This window comes from Neolamprologus multifasciatus, chromosome 12 (genome assembly GCF_963576455.1).
Source record: "Neolamprologus multifasciatus chromosome 12, fNeoMul1.2, whole genome shotgun sequence".
NCBI classification, from domain to species: domain Eukaryota; kingdom Metazoa; phylum Chordata; class Actinopteri; order Cichliformes; family Cichlidae; genus Neolamprologus; species Neolamprologus multifasciatus.
This window is the reverse complement of record NC_140450.1, coordinates 14,624,159-14,642,553: the sequence shown is the minus strand read 5'-3', so window position 1 is coordinate 14,642,553 and position 18,395 is coordinate 14,624,159. Positions and strand designations below refer to the sequence as shown.

The 18,395-nt window shown below is 43.7% G+C and overlaps 2 protein-coding genes across 3 annotated transcripts; one reads left to right on the top strand and one right to left on the bottom strand.

The window, feature by feature from the left end:
• The first annotated feature begins 72 nt into the window (after nucleotides 1-72).
• Nucleotides 73-13,183, top strand: ndufaf2 (NADH:ubiquinone oxidoreductase complex assembly factor 2). Its single transcript, XM_085181354.1, has 4 exons — nucleotides 73-301; nucleotides 9,031-9,120; nucleotides 10,147-10,187; nucleotides 12,336-13,183. Exons 1-4 carry the CDS (start codon nucleotides 187-189, stop codon nucleotides 12,579-12,581), a joined length of 492 nt encoding a protein of 163 aa, XP_085037480.1. The 5' UTR covers nucleotides 73-186; the 3' UTR covers nucleotides 12,582-13,183.
• Nucleotides 13,184-15,029: 1,846 nt separating this feature from the next.
• On the bottom strand, nucleotides 15,030-17,956 carry smim15 (small integral membrane protein 15). Of its 2 annotated transcripts, none has more exons than XM_085181355.1 (2): nucleotides 17,880-17,956; nucleotides 15,030-15,710 (listed from the first exon to the last, which is right to left on the bottom strand). In XM_085181355.1, exon 2 carries the CDS (start codon nucleotides 15,681-15,683, stop codon nucleotides 15,459-15,461), a length of 225 nt encoding a protein of 74 aa, XP_085037481.1. In that variant the 5' UTR covers nucleotides 15,684-15,710; nucleotides 17,880-17,956; the 3' UTR covers nucleotides 15,030-15,458. The 2 variants fall into 2 exon arrangements, with proteins under 2 accessions (XP_085037481.1, XP_085037482.1); XM_085181356.1 differs by lacking the exon at nucleotides 17,880-17,956 and adding an exon at nucleotides 17,765-17,873.
• Nucleotides 17,957-18,395: the final 439 nt, after the last annotated feature.

The following is an 18,395-nucleotide window of genomic DNA, read 5'->3' as shown; positions in this document are numbered from 1 at the left end:
TACAGATGCGATGATTGGTGGGTCTGATACCGTCACCCAATCACAAACTAGTTTGTTCATTCTGTTCCCATCCCATGAACCCTTGCATAAACGATCACCGTGAGAGGACAAACAGCGGATAGAGCTGCATTAAAGTATATTTATATATACATATTCACACACGGGGGCTTTGGTTGGCCCTATAAGATGAGCAGGATTGCTACAATCCTACGGCGTGGCTTTGGAGTAGTACGCGAGCACGTCGGGACCGATCATTTGGGGAACAAATATTACTTAATCCCAGAGCAGAAGACATGGACAGGTAAACTAACATGTGTGCTAACATTAGCATCTACAGCTTTAACTACTGTTTAACTACTGCTTCTTTCACTTTTAAATAGTTATTAATGCTAGTTCAGTGCCCCTGCATGTGACATGTCTTCTTTCTCTGTATTGACAAGTTTTTCATATGCACGTTAGCCTTGTAATGTCATAAGATTGCCACTAGATGGCGTATTAGTCTTAATAACAACATTGTCGTATTGGATGGAAAATTTAATGCATATAGTGAAGGAGGACCTGCACAAAGATGTGTTGACAGTGGAGGATAGTTACGGATTGGGTGAGATGCAGGCAGATGATTCGCTGTGATGACCCCTAAAGAGAGCAGCCGAAAGAAGCAGAAGAAAAAGAAGGCGTCTATGCTGCAGTAACTGCATTTAAGGTTTTTTGGCAGTGAAGTTTTCTGTGATGAGGTTTAAATACCTGGATTAGTTTAAATACCTGCGGTCAACCATGCAAAGCAATGGACAGTGGACAAGACAGGTGAAGAAGGGAATGCAGGCAGGGTGGAGTGGGTGCAGGCACCTGTCAAGGGTTGATTTGTGATAGAAGGATAGCAGCAAGCGTGAAAGGGAAGGTTTACAAGATGGTGTAGTGGGATCTCGTGTGAGGGGTGGTGTGACAGAGGAGATTACTAGGTAAAGAGTGAAACGGAGGTGACCCCTGTAGGGAGCGGCCGAAAGAAGACATAAAAGAAGACGAGGCAGACAGTGCAGTGAGGTTTTTGGCTGTTCCACTGTTGCAGATGAAATTGTTACTCAACTCTGTGGTGAGGATTTATAAGGTCATATATCCCTTCTGAGACGTGGCAGTTCTACGGTATGTAATGCTCAAGCCAAGCAGTAGAACTGTGTCAGGCCTGTGGGATGCCAGTGGTGTCCTTCACACCCTCTCTGACTGACTTAAAAGGGCAACAACATGCCTTGCAGGTCACAGAGCAGGACCTTTGTCTCCCTTGGACTGATATTGCTTAGAAAACATCAGAGACATCTGGCTTATTGATTCCAAAGGATTTTTCCAGAATCACTGCATGTGAGCAGGATTTGTTCTCCTACACAAGCTTGTGTTTGTCTCCCTCTCTTGGTCCCACATTTTACAGGCTAGATAAAGTTTTTCTTTCACTTGCAGCGGGTGAATAGTCATTAAACACAGAGGTGCTGTAAAAACAAAACAAAAAAACCCAAACTGCTTGTTTGTCTGCGTTTTTTTTTTTTTTTTTTTTTTTTTTTTTTTGGTTTGCTGAAGAGGAGCGAATACCTGGCAGGTTGCAAGCCTGCTTTCTTTTTCGACTGAACTTGACTTTGTGCTTCACCTTTTCTCAGCAGTTTGCGGGGAAACCTGCACCCACCTTGTATTTATAATTCATTACAAGGCCGCTTCTCTACCCCTGGCTGTCAGACTATTCAAATGAGACATCACAGCAGCCCATTTTTTGGCACGCTACAGGAAAAAGTGTTCACTGTCCCATCACAATGACTGACGGAGTAGAGAAGCTAGTTAGCTTATAGGAAAACTGGTACCTAGCAGACACCATCATGACTGCCAGACAGGCACGTATACAGTCTCATATATACATTCATAATAAACAAAAGGGAATATATGGCAGACACATTTGCTTCCTTTTATTTCTGGCACTTAGCCTGTCCAGCCTTGTGGAACTAAAGCAGATGCATTATTCAGTCCATATGTCTCGCTAAAGCAAGCTCTTTTTGATCTTAAACTGATAGGCCAAGAAGGGGCTTTAGGTTCTTTAGGCATGGACCGCAGGGCTTTCCACTGCAGCACATGAGTAGCAGTCGATGCAGGTGAGGCGGTCATCCTCTGGCATTTTCTTCACTTCATTTTGTTCACCCCTAGTGCTCCTTCCATCCACCTCTACCTTTATCCATGCTTTCCTGGTTCCATTTTCTACCTCTCTCTCAGTCTGTTATCTTTAGAAATCTGGGACATAAGCAATCCTGACAGCCAGGGGTGGTTTACATAGTAGCACGGTAATGGTTTCTAAGACGGAGAAGAAAAAGGAAACAGCGTCTTTTTTGTGCGCATCTGTCCTATCTGATTTCAACAACTTCTTCTTAGGTTGCCCTTCTTATTTGCGTTCACGTAGCCCTTCCTTCCCTCGCCCCTCCCTTTTATCGCTGCCACTGGATTTTTCCTCCTCTGAAGTATTTCCAGTGAAGATTTCTATTCAAAACAGTGGAGTATTTCAGCAGTGAGGAGGGCTAGACCCAGCAGAGAGCTTTCTAACCCCTTCTCCTCAGATGCTGCTCTTCATCAAAATGAAAGAGCCTGGGTCTGAAGCACTTGCCTTGAGAGAGAAAGAGCGAGAGTCTCTGTCTTTATAAAAAAGGTCGGGCTATAAAGGCCTACCGTGTGCTGCTGCTTCATAGAAAGAAATGCGCTATAGGCTGTGGAGGCCCAGCGATTGTTGTCTGTGGCAGCGCTACTAGAGAGCTACTGGCAATCTGGCCATTGGTCTTAGAAGGTCTTTGCTTCGGTGTTGTCTCCACAGAGCTAAATAGAGAATCTATATTCTTTCTTTCTGTGTGCATCTCTCCCCCGGGCCCGGCTCTTCCTCACGCTGCATGGGGCTCCGTGTCATGCTGCCCAGATGAAAGCAAAGCATTCTGTGGATGGGCTCATTTGTCTTCGGCAGTGGGCCTGCAGCTTTGACGCCTGCCTTCCCTCCCTTTATTTAGTAAGAGAGGCGCGCTGACATTATCGGCCGCTGCAGGCACATTTGAAAATAATTGCCTGTATGATTGCTATTTTTCTTACCTCTTTGAGGAGGTGTAGCCTTTGTCTTGGAATCAATGGCTGCTCAATACTGGACAGGGGAAAGGCAGTTTCCTTTCATGTCTCAGTGAAAAGGATGTATTTTTAGTGCTATTCATTTTCGCAGTGTGTGCCATGCAGTTTTAATCTATTGGTCCTCTACGCTGCATAGAGAATGGAAGAGATTCAGAGGTGCGCCACGCTGTTGCAGAGAAAAGATGCATTGACTTGTCGTCCTATCACTATCCCTCTTTCTTTGTCTATTATTTATTTGATTCCCCAGCTCTGTTCTATGAAGTGAAAAACTGAAAAGGCCTCAGTTCTGCTATTTCAGGATAGGCGACTCTGGGGACCGAGGGAGGAGGTGTGCGCTTTTTGCACTGGCGAACGCGTATTTGATTGTGTGTGGATGTCTTTAAGTGAAATGACAGCTACACACTTTGTGTACTATCAGCTTTGTATTTGAAAAAAAAAAAAGGAAGATGAAGAAGATCTGCCATTGTGTGTTTTCTCTCCACTTCATGCCCTAACACACTTAAGACAACAACAGATGGCTGTGTGTCATCAGAGCGTTGATTCAAGCCGCATATTTCCACGGAAAAGAGTCACAGCGGAGAGCGACGAGGGTCCAAATGGCTGTTTATTCTGCCACGGCTCATCCCCAGGGTGTGATGAAGGAAGGTCTACCCTAGAGTAGGACACCAAGTCGGCGTTTGCCACGGTGCAGCTACATCCAGAGACGCCACAGTAAATCACGCTAATTGATCAGCAGCTTTGCAATGCTCGCGGTTTAAATGAAGGTTGTTTAATCATTATAGGCTTTAGCTCATCTTGGTGTATACTGGCAGGGTCCTTCTAGGCATTTTAATGTCTCTAAAAATGGCTGCCAAGTGTGTATTTGTATGTGTATCTGGTTGTACATCATGGAGTGGCTTAACTACTTCATTAAAAAGGCATTTGAAAGGATAGAGGCTGAAAATGAGAGATGGGAACATTTATTTTCTATGGCGGAACATTTCAAGTGGGCCTCGATCCAATATTAGGGGTTTAAGTGGCATTTCGCAGGTCCATTAACCACTGCCTATCTGCAGCAGGCCTGTATCTGTAATACATTAAGTCTGAATGTCAGTTGCATTGTTTTCACATCTTCCAAACGGACATCTTGCCAACAGAAGAAGAAAGACAGCAAAACGGATTTAAAGAAATGTTGCCAGATGACCCAGATGTGATTCACATCCAGCACGGTCACAGCTCTGCACGGTAAGATAGCCAGCGAGGTGTTTTGACACCTCGGGGGTCTTTGTCGGTCAGAAACTCAACCAGGAAGGCTGACAGACAGGCCAGCGCACGAGCAGCCTGCCACTGCTCATTCAATTCAGAATATTTTAATAAAGCAGACAGGCAGAGAGAAATAAGGCGAGGAGTATGGGAGAAAAGATAAGGGCGAGGGAGACTCGCGGAGGGTGGAGAAGAAGGTGGGTAACGGGAAAGTGAGTGACAAAGAACAAAGGGAAAGCTGACATATGGGGTGAAATTATAGAGTGTGGGGAGAATGGAGAGAGTAAAAGTGAAAGAAGGGTATCCTGACAGAAAGAGGGTGAAATGAGTGGGTGGAACAGGCGGGCAGATAGAGGGGGAGAGAGGGAAGGTGGGGATAGGTTAACGCAGAGAAACAGTGGGGGGACTCAAGGTGCAATGGAGGGAAAAGGAAGAGGGCTGGGTGGGAGTGATGCGGGTGAATAGAAAGGGGTGGACAGCTTGGTGTATGGACATCACACAGATGGGCCTCTTAGGAGCCGCTGAGGTAGCAAGGGGGTCCATGCCGCTCCACAGCCTCACAAAGGACGCTGACTTCCTGGCTCACTACATTCCTTTTTTTATAACCACTGGGCAGGAAGGAAACTTGAATTTGGGTGGTCTTGGGCAGATTGGGCCACGGTATCTCCACTAGCCTTAAGCTTTTAGTTAAAAGTAAAAACACAGGGGAAATCCAAGTATTCCTCTTAAAGCGCTACTACTTCGATATGAGTTGTTCTCCCCTGTTCCTGCAGTGAGGCGCTCCAAGCCTCAGCGGGATCGACGGCAACAGGGACAAACAGAACGAGGGCTGAATGGAACTGAAAGCAGCGGCAGGAAGCCTACTTTAGACCTAAGCTCCTCCTCCCAGCAGAACTGATGCAAAACAGCGACTGGCCTTTTCCCTCTAAACCGCATCCTGCATCACTTGGCTCTGGGCTAATGGGTAACCATGGTTACAGGCCTCACACATCCCCTCCATTTTTTTTTCCCAGGGAAAGAAATTGGAGTGAGGGAGTTGTGGGGGCTGTCCATATTGTTACCTGCTTGCCCTTGTATCCCTGAAGCTTATCGGATCACTCCATCTTCATAAAGCTGTCCATTACGATGCACGTACTGGTCCCCCATTCCTCTCCAGCAGCACGGAGAGGAATAAACGAAGCTCAAATACTGCTCGCTGCTTCAGGGTGGCTTTTTTTTTCCTGCACTGAACCAGGCCTAAAAATCTCTGGTTCGCCTCCCACAAGCACAAGGACTGGAAGGAGAAAAAACAAAAAAAACAAGCCTCTTTCTGCTGAGATGTTGTTGCAGTTTTTGTAATGCAGCTGCATTACAATTCAGACCCACAAAGCTGGGGTCAGATGCAAAGAGCTCATTCAGCTGCATCCTGTCTACGTTAAAGGACTCTCATTACCCGGATGTTGCTAATCGAAGTGCGTTCCCTTGACATCCGCGTCTGTAATGAAAAACGGAGTGCGGGAGAAAAGTGTGCAGTGGAGGCGACAGCGCAAGATGCCTGGAATGACATTGTGGAGGTGAAAAACCTCTCAGGTCGCCCTCAGCGGTACTCACCTGGGAGCTGATGTGTGAAGTTGGGTGTGTGCGCGTGTGTGTGTGTGTGTGTGTGTGTGTGTGTGTGTTGAAGCAGGTGATGGAGTTTAGCGGGGTGTGTTCGGGGTTCAAAGAGCAGCCCTCGGAGCGCATCATGTCTTATTTTAACGAGTGGGAAGGATTGAAGTGTGGCTGCCACAGCAACCCCCCTCTGTCACCTCCCTTCCTTCTTTCCTTCCTTTTCCTCTCCCATCCCTCCCCCACAGGTTCCACAGCTAGGCTCACAGATGAGTCACGTTCAGACAGGTGAGATGGCTCATGAATATTTATGCAGTGGGATTTCATTCCTGTTGCCGGTGGCCCCTCCCCTTCTCCAACGCAGCACTGCGTTTGTCCTTCACGGTAAGAGGCAGCGTCCTCGCTCCTGTCCCTCAGGTTAATCTGCCTGCTCTCCAGCCAGTTGTGTGTATGCGTGCGCGTCCGTGGGTGTGCGCATTTGACTGGTAAGTAGGTTTCCCCTAGTGAGTGATGAGAAGGCAGACCTGTCACAAGGGGGCCCGCCGAGATGGAGAGCTCCCAACACCCTTCATACCTCACTTTCTCTCTCCCACCGCTCTCTTGCTCTCTCTAAAGGTGGGGGAGTAGGTGTGTGCAAGGCTGAAGTGCGAAGCAGAAAGATGGCTTACACCTGGTCTGATGACTGTATGTGTCAGGAATCCTAAAGTCTGTAGACTCCAGTAAAGCACACACTAACAATATATAACTGAGATATTTTAGGTACAAACACAGATATATATATGTATATGTATATATATGTAATGATATGAAAAGAGATGATTTGTAAATATGGTCATTTTTATTGTTGTTGGCAGTTTGGTTATGATACATTAATTAAAAAGTAAGGCTGTATGCACTAATTGTAATTCTAATACTGCATATTCTTATATCAGCTGTTGTAGAAGCAGTACGGCAGTATGGCTATGGCCCATGTCTCTGTGTTTGTGCACGTTTCATTTCATAGCCGTACAAGAACAGCGATTACCTACAGAGGGAGATTCACCATATCAGACTGACACACCTCCACCCAACGCGTATGTGATGGGAGGATCGGTCGTGTTTCATAAATATAGGTACATACTGTATTTGTTATTTAAATGCGGGGATAAAGGCTGTGGTGGAAGGGGTTTAGTCATGCTGCAAAAAGCAACAAGACAAGAGGACAGCCATGTTGGAGTGTGACGGAGAGTAAAGGGGGAGGATGCAACCCAGTGAAGAGCGATGGAGACAGAGAGAGACAAAGTGGGTGCCTCTCTTTATGCTTATTAGCCAGGCATTAGCTGCAGCTAAGCACATTGCTTGTGGGGACTGTAATATAATTGTACCATTTTTGTCTGCTGCCACCCACACCCCATGCAAATATGGATATGATCTGTTCATAATTAGCATACCTGTTAAATGCATTTGTTAGTATTGCCTGGAGAGCACAGCATTTTTGCTTGCTGGCAGTTGTTTTTGTTGTGCTATCGTGTGTGTGTGTGTGTGGGGGGGGGGGGGGGGGGGGGGGGTTTCGAGGAAAGTATTTCTCAGAAGACATTTTAAGGCATGAATGTAAATAAGTGACAATGTTTTTTTGCACATTGCCCGGCCTATTTTGCAGTTTTGGGGGGTTGAAAGTATGCAGTGTTTTGTCAGACCTGGACGCCACTAAAATAAAGCTGCAAAACTGGAGCCTGTGGGGCCCTATAGTGACAATCTAGTGGGAACCAAGGCAGAACCAACGCAATAGTAGCCTAATTAGATGACCTGATTACTATATAGGCTGGATAAAGTATGGAAAGGAATCATCCTCATAAGAAGTAATTACAGAAGGGAACATGGATAAAAAATGCTTTTGTCTTCCCCAAAACGAACTTGAGCGGGACAAATACATTTCAGTGACACAAGTGAAGCAAACACATAGTCGACACTTTCTTCTTCTTCTTCTTCTTCTTCTTCTTCTTCTTTTTTTTTCTTCCAGGATGTCATCATTTATCCATCCCAGTGCCATAGCTATCTGTTATGGCTGAAGTAAACATTAAGGCCATCAGTCTGCAGTGTGCATGGAGGTGGTTGCCTCCATTTGTCCATGTCCAGTCAGCTGCGGAGAAACTGTGATGGATTCCTGACAGATTGTCTGTGTTTTGGAGCGTGTTGTTTTTCCTTGCCCATCCATTTCTCTCCTTCTAGCCATGTTTGCCATGCATCATCACTCTCCCTCTCTCCACCTCCTCTTTCTTTTGCCTCATCATTTCTCAGAGGGATGGAAGCGATAGGATAGACACCCGGCTACCTGTGAGGAGAAACTATGGAAACACAGCGCTTGTTATTAGTGAACACTGTGTGACGCTCTGTAGCACCACCCAAAGACATACACAACTGGGTCTTCTTTTTTTTTTTTTTTTTAATTCTCTTGCTCTCTCTCTCTCTCTCTTATTCTGCCTATATCACTCTCCGTTGCTCCTGCCACCATCTCCGTGTCATTGTGTGCCAGCCCAACTTGTCTAATCAGCAGATTTGTCCAAAATAATTGGCGGTGGCCTTGCTGCTAGCGAGCGTTGTGCTGTATACAGATAGGGAAAGGAGCACTTAATATTCCACGCAGCTCGTGCCTCTCCTGTTCTCTGTCATATCTGACCTCTTTTGTCTCCCGCTCGGCTTGATGTTGATTTTGGAGGGCATTGTTAGCCGGAGAGCTGTGATTGGAAGAGGTTGTCAGTGAGGGGGGCTGTGGTTGGTTGGTTTAAAGGAAGGCTGATTTGCATAAAGGCTTAGCCCAGATTTAGAGCCACTCAGCAAGATCTGAGGAGAAGGGCCCGAGGGCCGCGAGGTAATCATCCATGGCCTGTCACGGCGCTGTCATCCCTCTGCGTATTTGTGTGTCTGTCTGTATCTGTGCGTCTGCGTGAGCAGGAGACTGAGAGCATTGTGTCTGCGCTTTGTGTTTGTCCTGTTTCGCGTTTTGTATGCATCGTTGTTGGGCGTCTCTATCTCACTCTTGTTTCCTCATGCTGTCTTTTTTTTTCCTTTGCTTTTGTTTTGTTTTTCCAGGAAGGATTGTCCGTGCCAAGCGGATAGTAGAAGCAGCCAATGCTAAAGAATATGAATATATGGAAGGCAGCATTCCGATGGAGTGGGACGGTAAGTCTGGGCAGTAGCATCACTGTTACATATTTTAACTATCACTAACACGGATAAATGGCAGTGTTTACAAAAGACTTATCCGGCAGAGTTTATTTAAAAGAAAAAAAAGTGCTGCATAAATAAACTGGAATGACATATTCATGGTTGCATCTTTTGCGGCCTCAGCTAATCCACTGATTTGTTTTTTTCTTTTCCCCCAAACTGCAAGATGGAGTTTGGGGGCGGGGTTGTGAAAAGGGTATTCATGAGTTTATCAAAGATGCCTTCTGCTGGTGTTATACAACCGTACCATAAAATAGTGTTTCAAATTTCTTACAACTGGATACAAACTGTTCCCTCTGTCTCAGACTGGCTTTATCCACCTTAAACCCCTCATCCTGCTTCGCCCCATCCCTCATGCATTTTCATCAGGATGCAAATAAGAAAAGGATAAAAGAGGCCCAGAATCCCCGTGCTAGCTGGAGGAAGAGTTACAAAATCTCTCTCGCTCTTTCTTGCTGGCTCCCTTTACCCTTCTGTGCTGTGCAGCCAGCTCAGCCAAAATAGAGCTTCTTAAAAAGAAGAAGTGTGTGGGGGGGACAGACAGACACAGTTCTGCTCGGGAGGAAGAAGAAGGACAGAGGTATTGATGAAGAATGACAGAGTGTGTACTTTCAAATTCAAAGATCAGAGCAGATCCCCTCTTTCCCCTCTGAGATGCAGAGCCCGATGGCCCTGTTCTGCCTACACTAAAGCAGTATTAGCGTTTTGAGTTTGCCATGTGTATAACTCTGGATGTTTTCCCTATAGTGTGCTAAGTAAAATGAAACAAAACAAACCAAAAAAAAAAACCCCGCATACAGTCCCCGAGCTAGTTTGGTTACCCAGTAGTTACGCTGAGCTACTGAAGTGCCCCTGAAACTCTGTGATGCTATAGTTGCAGCTTTTAAATATGACTGCAGGTTGTGTTTGTGCAGCATATGTTTGTGTGGGTGTTCTCACTCGTCTTATTTCTGCTCTCTCCTCCTCCTGCTTCTCCTCCAGCTTGGATCCGAGGCAGACGGAAGGAGCCCCCCTCCATCGAGGTACGTCTCCACCCAGCCTCCCCACTGTGCTGATGGTTGGACTCTGGGGGACTGGTTACAAGGGAGGGAAGAAGCAAAGATGGGAGGGAGAAAGGCTTTGATTTGTTTTATCTTACAGTCTCGAACTGAATCCCAGAACTTTGGGGGACAGGTGTTAAAATAAACAGCAGCTGAAGTGCATTGATGGTGAGGCTGAGAGCAAAATCAGCCTCTGAACAAGGGGCTCACTGACACCATGTCCTAGTTTACTTTCTTTCTCCTTTTTTTCCAGCAGAAGCCTGCATCTCGCCTTTTTTGTGTTTTATTTCTGGCAGCCTATGAGATGGGAATGGTGAAGGAGTGCAGTTTTTCCCCCTTGTGTACCTCTCACTGGGTTTATTGCTCTTTAAATGTGAGAATGCTGGAAATTATTTGGCCTGTGAAATGTAGGTCTATAGGAAATCCCTTGGAAGGCCAATACCCAGGCACTCTTTCTATCTCTCTGTCCACTCTGCCTGCCAGTAGCCAATGCCATCCCCTGCCTCTACTGCCAGAACATTCTCTTCCAATTTTCTGCCTCGCGTCTGCCCAATAGCTGCCATCGACAGCTGGACAGTGTTGATGTGGCCAAGGCTTCACTCCCAGCACATTACCCTACCCCTTGTCACGCTCCCTCTTTTCCCGGTCCAAGCCGACATAAATTGATTGGATTAAATCCTGTCATTAACAGGCTGGAAAAGCAGCTCAGTATGTTTGTCTCCCTCCCCAAAGCAGGGCTTTTTGGCCACAGCTCTCCCCTCTCTTTTCCAGTCCTTCATTTCAGCCAGCACACAACAGCATTATGCCCATTCCTCCCTTCCTTTCTGGCTCCTTGAGCTAGGGCGAGGCTAACATCACTGGACACTAACAGCGGCTCAAGTGGGTAACTATTCCACCAGTGGACTGTGACCAGTTTATAACTGTTTCCATGGAGTGGTTTATATTGCGAATGTCTCCTGTCATGTTAGCTTACCGATGTGTTCCAAGTACTACATTTTTTAACCAGGTTTTATTGGACCAATCCAGGTTAACTGAACACGTTTGTTATTCTTCTGGTGAATGCCCTACTTCATACTGGACACGTGCACACATTTGTTCCTGGAAGCTTCCCAGTGCAGCTTAATTTCTCCTTTAACTTTGACTGGTGAGCAGCTGATGCTCTAAGACGAAACAGAGATAGTCGATTAAGGAGTGGAAATTATCACCGCTTGAGTTTTGCAGGAGAGTTTGGAGTTTCCAGCAAGTAGGACATACTCAGATTTTCCTATCTTCACGAAACTGCCAGCTCAAGATTTCCAACACCACAATCAGATAATGTCCAGCTGGGTGGGTGATGCAAATGGATAGAGTGTCAGAGATGTTGCGTGCCCTCGTGATTTCAGGAGCTCATTGTAACTTATTGTTAAGAGGTTCCAAAGAGTGCAGTGTTATACATTCACAAAGCAGAAGTGGTCTATTTTTAATCTTCTCTTTCTCTGTTGAGTTTCAGTGAGCTGAAACCTGCAGAAAACACTGCTAGTCAGCTAGTCCTGAAAATGTTGACTGAAGTTAATCTATTTCCTTTGTTAAAGCCAGCTTTCTTCTGATTGGTTAGTGCTTGCAAACAAGTAAACGTTAAAAGTGTTTGGGGCTTCTGGGCTTAAAGACAGAGCTGTTTGCCTAAACTCACTGCATCCAGGATACCTGCTCTCGCTGACATCATAGAGAGCCGAGAATTTTAAAAAAAACTGTAAGAAACGGAGACATAAGTGCAGTCTGAAGTCTGAGCTTGACCCCCAGACTTCAGACTGCTTATCCATATACAAAACCTGGAGCCTCAGCCTCTCTAAAAGCATAATAGGGTAAATTATTATATAATAAATGAATAAGCTTATGACATTTATCTGAGTCCTGGTCAGGGGAATTATTGCTTCTAATTATTATTGTTATAGTCTATATCTAGAAACCACTGATACAAGTATTATTTGAATTATTATTATTAGTCAAAAATATCCTCATGGGATTTCCATTATTCTGTGACATTTAAAATGGTGTTCAGCTGCACTGTGTGCAGTATTGAAAATGTCTTAGAATTTGACGATGGCTGCAGAAACCCACATGAGTATCCACGTATGTTTGTGCATTTTATAGGAGCTGCTGAAGAACGAGTCCAGCAGGGAGCAGATAAAAACAAAAGCTAAGGAGGTGGAGGAGAAAGATCGGGCTCTGCTGGCTAAAGAGTACAAGGAGGGTCTGGTGGCGACTCCAGCGAGGACTGTGGCCAAGGGCCACGCAGCTGCCACCAGCTTCGACAAGCAAGAATTCAACGAGGAACCAACCAGCACTGCAAACACGTTCCAGCCTGGCTCCTGGATGCCCACTTCCAAGAAAGACTAATCCAATCAACAAAAGGGGCCCTACAATAAAATTACTTGAGATTTAATACTGGAAATTCCTTCCAGTATTATGTCGTCAACGTCCCCATAAATTTTGGGTGTTTGCGTTACCAGACTGCATTACAGGGGTTCTTCTTTTCTTGCCGCTTATGTCTGTATTATATATATACACATGAGAGTATCCATCACTTATCTTGAAGTTGAATTAAACTAAGTTCATGCTGGTGAAAGACTGAATGATAAAAAACTAAACAAAATGAATAAATTGCACTGAGTACAACTACAAACATCTTTCAGGGAAAGTGAAATAAGTATAATTATTAAATGTGGTTACATTAAATGAACTGTTGTCTCTTTGTTACAGAATATTGATTTGAAGATCACAAATAATAATAATAATAATAATAATGTTGCAGTTTATGGATTTAAAGACATTCTTCTCTCACTTATGTTGACAGTATATGTTGGGCAGACACGGTTCTGTGTAAAGTCTTGAGCTACTCTTGATTTCTTTATTTTGCTAGGAAACTGGGAAATAGATGCAGCAATTTATCTGAAATGTGCAAAGCTATAAAAATACAGTAAACTAGGCAAAAAAGTCGATACTTGGTATCCCTGCCTTTATTCTTCAGAACAGCCTGAACTCTTTTAGGCAGGTTTTCCTTGTAATTTCTACAGGAATACTTCTTGAAGGACATTTAAAGCTCTTCTTTGGATGTTGGCTGCTTTTTGTTCTGTTTTCTGTCCCGATGATCCCACCCTGCTTCAGTAATATTGAGGTTCGGGCTCTGGGGAGACCAATCCATGACTGATAGTGTTCCATTGTGTGTTTTTTCTATCCACGTATATTTTTACTGCATTTGAAATGCATTTGGGATGATTTTCATGCTGAACAACAGTATTGCATGGAGGATCATAATCTGATGTTTGTAATTCCATCGGTTTTATCAAGATCTCCAACATCACTGGTTGAAACGCAGCTCCAAACCATGTCAGAGCCTGTGCTGTGTTTTGCATGGCTGTAGATGTTCACTGTTGTATCTCTCTCCTGACCTCCTCTGTACAATGCTCATGACGATTTAACCCAAAAATGTCAAATTTGCATTCATCACTGAATTTTCAGTCTAGTTCTTGTAGAATAACTCAGCCTTTTCTTCCTGTTTCTCTTTAAGCATAGATTCCTCACAGCCACCCTTCCACTGAGACCATTTATGATGAGACTTTAGCATCTGTGTCAGATCTTTGCTGCATTTCCCCCCCATTTCTTAAGGACATAACTTTCAGATACCATTCATCTTCGATAGATAGTTTTGTTTAAGGCTGTCACTTCTTCTTTTGTCCAGATTCTTTAAGGGCAAACTGCTCAGCATGCCAAACTATTCCTATTTGTCACCCTGTTGTTGCAAAAATACTATTTTACACCTCTCCAGACTGTGTTGTCTTTGGCAGTTTTCATAGATTCTACTACAGAAATGGTAATTATTTATTTTTGTGACAGGCTGCTAGTAATAAAGTGCCTAGAGGTACAATTTGAAATTGTTTTTTTTTCTTTGTTATGTGTAGACACAACAGTGGTTCATCCCTAAAGTTATAGGAGTCTTTTAATGCTTGGATGATTCATTGTAAAGTTAGTGGTTAGTGGCTTACCAAATTTTTAAAAATCCTCTGAAATGGTCAGAGATATATTTTTGCTCTTTTTATTGGATACTAAGTAGAGATGGACAGGAAATTGGGGAGAAAGAGAGGGGAAGACGAGATTTTTGCACTGTACTGTACTAGTTAAAAGAGCAGTAAGGTCTAATGTTAGCTTAAAAGTCTTCCTTCTCATGTCTGTCATTCTAAACGCAGTCATGAGACATCAGTTCTCTGAACGCAGGGAAGTAAAACTAAGAAACAGAAAAGAGTTACACTAAACTGCTTTGACTGCCTCTTTATAGGCTCACGAGTACTCAAAGCCAGTCGCCACCCATAAAAATACCAACCCCTGTGGACTTCTGAATGTTTTATTTTACAACACTGAATCAAAGCAAAGGTTCACTTTCTACTTATAAACAAAAATAAAAAATGTCTAATAAAATGAGCAAAGGTCTGCATCCAAATTAAAAGCATACAGTACATGAAACACGAGTTGTTTAATATGTAATCCTGGTTTACTATTTTTAAATTGATATTTAATAAAGGCACACCTGTTAAATATTACTTTTCACCTTCCTGTACCGCAGATCATGCTGATTTGTTTGATGCTTTTATATTTTAGAACTCCATAATCAACAATAAGACCTTGCACATACAGGAGTATTACCCTTAAATGCACTTGCTGTCACCTTACTGAACACTGCGAGCCTACTTTTTTGAATTTGTGGTAGTGTATTTTATTACCAGCCCTCTGATTCAGTGTTTATGGGTAAATAAGTACACAGCACAATATTAAATCCAAAAAAAAGGAAGCTTTCTTACCAACCATGAAAATTTTATTGATCATAAAGTAATCATTTGGATAGCTCGCAAGTTATCAAGCTTAAAAAGTTCCATTATTCTCATTATGTCATCATTTCAGCAAAACGGGGATGTCAACAATGGAATGCAAGGTGTTGCAACAGCAGGTCACTGTATAAAAACGTTATACAGATGACTACTGTGCTGTTGCTTACCAAAGTCCCACTGGGACAAGCTTCCTCAGGGCAGTACTGTCCATCAGCACTGTTAAGTCTGTGGGGCCAGCGTCCCTCCTCCTACCCTGGACATGAGGCATAGTGGCCCTGTGCTGATAGTAGGGCTGGGAGAAGGAAGGGCACCATGTCATTGTTTAGAAAAGGAGGCCTGCGAGCGTGATGGTTTGCTCGTCCTTTGCAATGCCCCTATCCTAGCCCTTGCCGGCTCAGTCTTTCTTGGTCCTCTTGGCCTTGGCTATGTTTTCCTGACGTTTCTGCTTCTTCTTCTGTTCGCGGTCACGTGCCTCGATCATCTTGGCCAGCTTCCAGGACAGCAGAGCGCTGGCAATGAAGAGAGGGGTGAGAGCCAGTATGATAGTTGTGAGAAAACCATAGGGGTCTTTGGCAGCCCACTCCACCACATACTCTGCCCATGCTTGCACGTCGATCATCCTGTTCAGGAACGATGAGGCTCAGACCTGAGAAAGATGGCCACGAGAGAAAGCTGTGAATATCTGCGATATGTCATACTCAAAACATATGTGTATATTCAAATATTACAAAAGGGGGAGTATGCTTTATGGACAACTTTCAGAATGCACTTAAAGGAAAGTTAAATATAAAATTGTTTATAGGTTATAGTCTTAGTTGCTCTTTTATATCATCATATATCTTTGGTTTGTAAACTGTTGGTTCCCCAAAAAGCAACTTGGCAGCATTACAATCAACTCTCAAATCAACACAGATATCATTTCATTTTTCTGAAAGGTAAGATTAACCAATTGTTGTATTAACTACTAAATACACTGATCAGGGATACCATTATGACCACTAGCAGGTAAAGTGAATAAAACTGATTACATCTTCATCATGGCACCTGTTGTTGGTCGGGATATATTAGGGAATAAATGAACATCGTCTCCTCATGGTCGATGTGTTAGTAGCAGGAAAAATGGGCGAGTGTTAGGATTTGAGCGAGTTCTTTTTCCAAGGGCCAAACTGTGACAGCTAGACGACCGGGTCAGTTCATCTCCAAAACTGCAGCTCTTGTGGGGTGTTCCTGGTCTGCATTGGTCAGTATCTATCAAAAGTGGTCCAAGGAAGGAACAGTGGTGAACCAGTGTTCGGGAATGTTCTGCTGGGAAACATTGGGTGGATGTTACTTTGGCACCTACCTAAGCATTGTTGCAGACATGCACACTATTTCATGGTAATGTTATTCTCTGACAGCTGTGGCCTCTTTCAGCAGGATAATGTGCAGTGCCACAAAGCAAAAATGCTGCTTGAAAAATGTAATGAGGAGCACACCAACGAGTTTGAGGTGTTGACTTGGTCTGTGGATTCTCCAGATCTCAGTCCAATCGACCATCTGTTGGATGGGCTGGACAAACAAGTCCAATCCATGCCCCACCTCGCAATTTACGGGACCTAAAAGATCTGTTGTTAACATCTTAATGCCAGATACCACAGCACAGGGGTCTCAACAGGTCAGGACTGTTTTGGCAACAAAAGGGTGCTCAACACAATATTAGGTGGTCATAATGTTATGTCTGATCAGTGTATATCACCTAACAATGTGAGGTACTTTTTAAAATTGTAGCAAGAAAAAAATCTAGAAGTGAATAAATGGAGAGAAACCTGGAAGGTGTTCAAGCAGCAACTGCATTATAACACAAAAACATGTCTCACTCTCCTGTCATATACCAAACACAACCTCCCAGCATCCACCTGCAGGCTCCCAGAGGATGTGTACACACCACACATATTTGCAGGGAGTGATAAGTCTTATCGGATACAACAGCAAGACATTAATGAGTTAAGTAAAGACATTTAAACAGAAATAAAGAGATCCAATGCTGGTGAGACAAATGCAAGTTCTAGACCTTCAGACCTTTGCACTGCACCCGATTTCGTTGTACATGTGCAATGACAACATTACTATTAGTTTAACTGCGGTCCTTTTACCCAAACACAGTCACTAACTTTGTCAAAATGCCACGAATAAGAGGACAGCAGACGGACTTTATCAAACAAGACAACAGAGGCGCACTTCTTTCACTGCACACGGACCAGCTGGGCTGTAGTTAGCCCCAAAGGATCATTCAGAGCAAGGAAGTATAGCGAAGACTTTTTTTATGTTTGATTACAGTTACAAACGTCAAATGGACTTAGATGATCTGTTAGATAACTGAAGTTATCCCCAAAGACTTCAGTTCCCACAGTTTTCGTGTATAGTCCCTACGACAGTGACAAGGATTTAGGGCGCCATTCAACAGGAGTCATTTGTGAAGCGCTCCGACCAGCGGCACACAAGCAGCTAATGACCAACGACTAACTAACTAGCTAACCAACTAACCACAGTCTCTAGCTACAACCTTAAGACATCAAGTTATGCGAGCGATTTTAATGTGTATGCATATAGGAACAGATATGCATTTCTTAGACGCGGATGAAACATTTAGTTTCATTTCTACTGCCGCTAGCTAGCCCACCCGTGCATTAAGGCCTGACTTTTCGATACAAGAGCACTTACTCTCGGTTAAACAGTAGAACGACCGTCTAAGTGAACGCAACAAACCGCCTAATTTATGTTTTCAAAACAGTCAGTCCTGATGAAACTCAGAGTGGCATAAAATACACCAACTTACCAAAATGAACGGAGATTTGTGTTTGTATCCGCGATAAACTACCCAGCTCCTCCTTGTTCCGGGAAGTGAAACTGGTGTGGCAATGAGGCATTCAGGTGATATCGGCAAAATGTAAAAACAAGAAAAACAACATGGGTTTTTGTTTGTCTTCGTGAATTATTCTAAATGTGTAACACTTCACTAATATTAGATGCCAAATATAAATAAATATCTAAATATAGATAAGATAAATACCCTTCTGTGCTGCATTTGCAGACCGTCAATACCAAAAATGCACCGGTATAACTTATGTAGAACAAGCCAAATCGTTCAAATATAATTCGGAACGTAATTGTAATTCCAGCTTAATATGTTTTTTTTTTATCTTTACTTAAAAGGGTATGAAATTGTCTGAAATTTGTATTTTTTTTCTGTTTCCCCGCTAGAAGTTTTCGAAATTACACTTAATCAGTATTATTTGAATGCACCATGAGTTCTCGCTTGTGGTTGGACATGACGAGATTCCTTGGTTATTGG

Bases quoted from the DNA above. Each gene is read 5' to 3' on its own strand.
- ndufaf2 (XM_085181354.1), top strand. From the start codon at position 187: ATGAGCAGGATTGCTACAATCCTACGGCGTGGCTTTGGAGTAGTACGC. The intron at 302-9,030 runs GTAAACTAACAT...TTGTTTTTCCAG, and splicing joins AGAGCAGAAGACATGGACAG to GAAGGATTGTCCGTGCCAAG. The intron at 9,121-10,146 runs GTAAGTCTGGGC...CTTCTCCTCCAG, and splicing joins CATTCCGATGGAGTGGGACG to CTTGGATCCGAGGCAGACGG.
- smim15 (XM_085181355.1), bottom strand. From the start codon at position 15,683: ATGATCGACGTGCAAGCATGGGCAGAGTATGTGGTGGAGTGGGCTGCC.